The following is a 6,784-nucleotide window of genomic DNA, read 5'->3' on the forward strand; positions in this document are numbered from 1 at the left end:
AAATAAAAGAATTAGGTATATATAAGAAAAGAGGGGATGGAGAGATGGCTCAGAAGTTAAGAGCATTGGCTTCTCTTGCAGAGACCTGAGTTCATTTTCTAACACTTACATGGCAGCTAACAATCATCAATAACTCCAGTTCCAAGGAATCTGACACACTCTTTTGATATCTGTGTGCATTGCACGACATGGCTGCACTTACATTAACATGCAGGCAATACACCCATACACATAAAATAAAAATAACTTTTTTAAGAAGAAAAGAAACACACATGATTAGTGCAATCTCTAGATGTTTATTTGAATTTTATAATTTTGATTCAGCATGAATGGCAACAAATGGGTCCTCAGCAGAGTTACTAATAGAAAAGTGAGCAGTGCCATCTCCAGAAACTTGGATTTTAATTCCTGTGCAATCGCCATTGATTTTATCCCCAGAAATGACATCACAATATGTGCCCCCAGGCAGACCAGTTTGTAAAGTTAATGACAGTGACCTGAAAGCAAAAAGTTAATGGTTAAGTTAAATTTGGTACAGACAAGTGTAAGAAGATGGGCCATCTCCAAAACAAAGATCCCTATGCTTTGTGCTATGTGCTGTGTAGTGGTAAGCAATGAGAGTCTCAGTGAGAAAATCCCAACACAAAGACATCACCAGTAGGAGTGAAATTTTTCTCAGAAACAAAAGCATCCTTTCAAGCTTAGCAGATTCCCAGTTGTGGGAATTGCTACCAACCATGAAAGTCAAAGAATATCAATGGAGGTTTGAGAAAAAGCACTAACTGTCAGGAACATGCTCATTTCACATTTGGTTTCTGATGAATTTAAGGAAACACTGATTATTTTTAAGAATGTTAATGAGGCCTGGCATGGTGGCCCATGCTTCTAATCCCAGCATTTGGGAGGCAGAGGTAGGAAGAGCTCCATGAGATCCAGGCTAGCCTGGTTACATAGCAAGTTCCAGGCCAAAAGGAATGTTAATGACAATTTTTTCTCTATAAATTATTTGTTTACATGGTGCTAAAAATACGTGGGGCTAGAAATAAAATTAATCTAGCATTTCTGTGGAAAAACACATAATTTGGAACACAAAGCTGTTTGTATGAATTTATTTTGGTTCTCCCATCTAGAAAATGACATAAATTAACCAACTAGCCATATGTTTTTTTTTTTATCAAAGTAGAACTATACTTCACTACTTCATTTTTGTCAAAAAATTAAGATTCATGTTAACACAATATTTAAAAAAAAGTAGAAGTTAACTTTGAGTCAAGATACTTCACCTGCAATGTGGTTTACTGAGCTATGTTTCTACACATGAGGGAGTCATTAATGAAACAGGGACATAGTGTCAGAAATGAAAGGACAGCAGCAAATGTTTTAGAAGCAAAACTACACAATCCCTGATGAAAATCATGGGCCATGAGCACGTAAGCTATATATACATTGAAAATAGTGATCACCCAGTGGTTGAGATTTGAACGTGTATAAATATAAAAATAATAGGTGGCATAACATTCAGAACTAGAAAAAAAAGATGTTCTACCAATAATGCTATATAGTCTGTAGAGATTTTAAGAATTTTATGGACTATGTGTTTTGTGGAGTGTGTCATATGAGCACATATATAAGAAATGATGTAAATGACATTGTAAGTATGCATATGCACAAGAAAAACTCTACTTAAAATAAAATCTTTATAAAATATAGGAACAAAATAAAAGCAAACATCAATGATTCTTCTACACTTTCCAAATCCCTTTCCTTTAATTAAACCATTATCTAAAAGATACTTCAAAGGGAAGAATACAAATAGCAAGAAAACGAAAGAATTTTCCAAGAGTACAGTAGCATAAAATGCTATTGCAATTGATATCGACTTACCAGTCATCATTGTTAAAGACAATGAATCCTTTGTTTCCTCTTCCAAAAGCTACTTGGTTGCTGCCATTGTCCCACCAGTTTGCAAAAGGCTGTCCATTAACTACATTTCTGAAGGCAACCATGTTCCTGAAAACACAACATCATGTCAAATGGGGTATCCTTACACATCATTCAACAGTTTCAAATGTTAAGGAAAGTTTATCAGACAATATTTCTTGGGAAATGTTCCCACCTTATTTGACGCCATCGATGTTCACAGACCCAGCCATTTCCACACGTGGTGTCTGCATTAATGGTCACTTGTTTGATTACACCGTTGTCATTTGGTGGTCCAATCCAATCATTAACATCCTTAATTATTAAAAATAATTCATGTTTTTAACATGCATGAATTTGCCTGTTCCGTTTGCATTACACCAAACCCATCAGTTGCACTGCTTGTGGCTCTGCATTGTCTATTTAAAATCTAATGCCGTCAGTATCTTTCTGTACTTTGGTCGGGTATTTATCTTCCGTGCCTACTCTGGCTCTCTATTACTATATTTCAAACATCAGCAACAATTTCTTAGCCTCTTATTATTTCCCATGCAATAGCTTCTCAATATCACTAAATCTCTCCAGTGTTTCTGAAATGGTAAGAGCATCAGCGTCAGGATCATAAAGATTAAAGCATGGGGTCTGTACTTAGAAACAATGGTCAATGCATATAACTTGTCTGTGCCTGAGTTTCTTTATTTGTAAAGCAGAGAGATGTTTCTTGGTTGCTATAAAAAATAAAAAATATCTATGAAAACATTTTGTATGTAATAACTTCCAAATTGATATTAGTTGATCTCATACTATCTTTTGGATAAGCATGCTAATCTATATAGCTTGATAATCTTTACCAGATTTAATAGAGTTTTAATATGTACTTCAGGATCGAAAAACTTTTCAACCTATCTGTATGTTTAAAAATTAGAGACATCCTTGGTAAAATCATGTCATATGGATACTGGACAAATATATTTTTTGCATATAGAAATCTTGGAAAATGTCATGCATGTGTGTATCTCTGTATGTCTGTATATAAGCAGAAGGGAAGTGGAAATAACCTGTGATTCCTGCTTAGAAAAAAAATAACATATCAGAACTTGGCTCAATTTTTCAAGGCATTTACTGAATATTAAAGCTATTTAACAACAGAGTGAGTTCTTATAAAGAGTTGAAGGGTTGTGAAGGTTATGAAAAACACGTGTCTGACTTAACTTCACCTAGACTTTCAGATATATCTTGTGCTTTTTTCCTAGTTGACATTTGACATTGTTCAAATTTGCATATCTACCAAACTCTCAAATATGTTCATCTTTATAATTCTTATTAAAATTTGAAAATTTCTTTTCTTCTAGTCTCAAAATTTCATTTGTTACTTTTTTGTTTAGATCAGCTGAATTATTTTTCACATTCCATGAAGAAGATTTAAAGCTATTTCACAAATACTAATTTTGGTTATACCATGGGCAGAAAGTGTTTGAGCTTCTTTTAAGTGTGAGCATACAAAAGTCTCATGTCAAATCCACAGGGCAGAGATCTGTCTGATTTGCTTGTTGACGTCCTGTTCTTATCTCCTTTTTGCATCTTTTTCTTTTCTATTTGGTACTTTTTAAATATCATATGAAAAAATGGTGAATAAATGCTTAATAATATCTACTAGATGCTATAACTTAATATGACATTAAAACACAACTGCTTTATTTTTCTTGAGAAAAATACATTTTGTAAAACACTATAACTTACATTTCCATTCACAAACTGTCTATCCCAACGGTAGCTTGACATGACTCTTGTGAATCCATAAGGATGAGCCAGCATGAATCCAACAGCCATTTTGTACATTCTGAAAGTCACAAAATGATTATTACAGTAGAAGAAAAGTTTCATTTTTATGGTGATAAATGACAAGTTATAAACAGCAAAGAATTTTTTTCCTACCTAGCATCCCAGAAGGTCAAAATGGATGCGCCTCCAGCCCCATGTCCTCGCTGGTTATCATGGTTATCAACAAAGACAAGGGCTCTGTCGGTAGGCACCATACCCCAACCTTCTCCCCAGTTCCTATATAAAAAACCAATGGCATGTATTATTCTTTTACAATGATTTAAAGTAATTTAAATTTGCAAGTCTTTGTATATGGCATTCACAGTTTGATTCACTAAATGATTATTTTGTAAGTAATTTATTTCATATGTACATATACACATATACATCTACAATTAACAGACCATTATATGGCGATATATGGGAAGTATATCTTCATTTTATTCATGTTACCATTGTATAAAATTTTGCTTTAAAGTTTTCACTATGTTGTAATTGAGATGGACTTGAGAAGGATAATAAACATTTATATCTCATAACAGAATAAAAAGCTGGATATAAAACTATGCTGTTGTGATGTACACAGATAAAAATTCAAATTAATTCCTCATTAACAATATAAGCAAATTCTGTAATATAACCACATTGTCAGTACATGACAAATTTTCTTTAACTAATAAACTGAATTAAACAGATTATAGGCAAACATTAACATTTCACAGTTGTTAGGTGAAATTTTTAGTATCTAGACTGCTTCTTTGTGATCAATATTCTATTTGAAAAAGATTAATTGGAATCTGGGGATTAACAACCCATTGACAAGAAAATTCTTGATAATGGTACAGACTATAATACTCTAGGATGATAATTTATATTATGGTAACATGACACTAGAAATGTGATAGATCAAATGATAAACTGGAGTGTATTTACTTCAAGTAAGCCATCTTCTCTCCACTCCATTTGCGGATAACTGTGCCCAGTTTTGCTCCGTACTTGAATTCTGTCACACGGCCATTTCCAAAGTACTCACTGCTTGAAATTGCCTCACCACCCAGATCAATTACCTAGTAGAGATGTAGAAGTAATTCTCATTTCACTATAATAAATTTAAAGAATTTTAATAGAAAAATTATTTAAACCATTTACACATCTTCAGAATAAATTCATTATACCTAGATATATATTGCAGGACAAAGTATATACAACACTATTGAAATAATCCTGATGATAAGGTCACTTATTATTTTGTCATATGGCTGATACTAGTTAGCCATGCACAAGAGTGAAAATTAGTTACCACTAACATAGCACCTACAGTCTGATCAACATTTTCCGTGCTTTTAATCTTATTTACTTTCCGAAGGAAAGCAAAGATAAACATCATCTATCTTTCACATACTTCGGAGTGAAATATGCTACAAAGAAAGTGTCATCATCTTGCCTGTACATTTACAAACCTAATAAAAATAATGAAAATTCAAACAAACAAAGACTGGCTCGAGGTTTCAAAAAAAAGGAAACTGTTTTTCTGTCTTGTATAATAGACTTTGAGGATTTAATAAATGGATCAATGAAGTTTGCACGCTAAACATATCGTCTGCATTAACTTCGAGCCTAGTGTAATAAAGACTTAAGTATATTATGTCTGAATAAACAGAAGGTAAAATGTGCTGCACTACATAAGTGAAAGCATGTTTAGTAAAATCTGCCATTCATTTTCTAAGTACCAGCATGACATCATTCTATTCCCACATGTAAGTATTGCTTTACCTCTTGAAAAATGAAAGGTCTACTTCCTGGACAGAACCATTTTGTATTCAGATTGTTTAGTTTATCCAATACTGCCTTTATGTCTCCAGGCCACATGTGTTTAGCAGCATCAAGTCTGAACCCTGCCACACCAATGTCAATGAGATTGTTCATATAGTTAGCAATCGTGGTGCGAACATAATCTTTCTCAAGGGCAAGATCAAGAAGGCCAGTCAGACGACAGTTTCTGACCTGTTGGGGGAAAGAATTGTGTTTGATTTATATAAGGTCTCCTCTCAACTGCAAATGAATTTGATCATTCATTCCTTCTGCAATTAATATTTTCATAATGGCTTTATATAGGGTATTGGGAATATTAATCCTTTATTTTGGAAAAACCACTGAAATATTTCTACTGTAAAGATTAAATGTACCAGAAATAAAAAATATCAGCATTTTACTTGATTTTGAAATGTTGTCACTTTTTCTTTGTTCATTCTTCTGTTTTCTCACTTTCTTACATTTTCCCTCTCTCCCTCCAGCAAACTTTCTCTCTTTCTCCATCCTTCCCTCCATCCCTTTTGTTTTATGCAGCACAGATTATAAACTCAGAATACTGCATATGTCAAGCAAGTACACGGCCACTGGGTAGCAGCCCCATGACTAGGTAAAGATTTTGCAAATTAATTTGAATTTTGAAGCATTCTATCCAGGAAATCTCTTTCCATAAGTATCTTACCATGTCAAATTACAATAATTTATAATTTCCACCTGCACACTTAGAGGTATAGAACGTTCTTCATTCTGACGGTTATGTTTTTATTACCTGATTAGCATCATTATAGTTATTAATTTCTGCATCACATTTTCCATCGTTAAAATCCCAAGCAGAGTACGGAACTGCTGGAAATTCCCTGTTGTTAGGGTTGTAGTAACTTCCACAAGTGCTGCTTGTTCCCGGGGCATTTCCTACACCACACATGTGGTTGATGACAGCATCCACATAAATACGGACCTGAGAAGAGAAGTGAGCGCTTCAGTTTCACTTAGAAATCTAACGCTGCATTGGATGACCGCTACGACATGCTAAGGAAACCCCAAAGTGTTGTTTTGTTTTGTTTGTTTGTGATTTTTTTTAGAGTATCTTACACAAGAACAAAATTCTACTGTGAAAGAAAATGTTGTGAAATGAATATCAACAACAGCCTCAATATTTAGTCAAGTCTTTACATTACTGATAAGTGGAGTAAAACAGAAACTTCTATAACTGTAAACAAAAGGAAAGATCAGT

The 6,784-nt window shown here is 33.7% G+C and overlaps 1 protein-coding gene across 1 annotated transcript; it reads right to left on the bottom strand.

Annotated features, from left to right (window-relative positions):
- Positions 1-275: 275 nt before the first annotated feature.
- LOC103751673 (pancreatic alpha-amylase-like) lies at positions 276-6,508 on the bottom strand (the record flags this gene model as incomplete). The annotated part of the gene is made up of 8 exons (XM_008855174.2): positions 276-497; positions 1,885-2,010; positions 2,117-2,235; positions 3,661-3,760; positions 3,856-3,978; positions 4,675-4,808; positions 5,515-5,745; positions 6,320-6,508. Coding segments are annotated over 8 exons (1,212 nt in total), but the record flags the coding sequence as incomplete, so codon positions are not given.
- Positions 6,509-6,784: the final 276 nt, after the last annotated feature.

This window comes from Nannospalax galili, unplaced genomic scaffold (assembly GCF_000622305.1).
Source record: "Nannospalax galili isolate Female #2095 unplaced genomic scaffold, S.galili_v1.0 scaffold1828, whole genome shotgun sequence".
Taxonomy (NCBI): Eukaryota; Metazoa; Chordata; class Mammalia; order Rodentia; family Spalacidae; genus Nannospalax; species Nannospalax galili.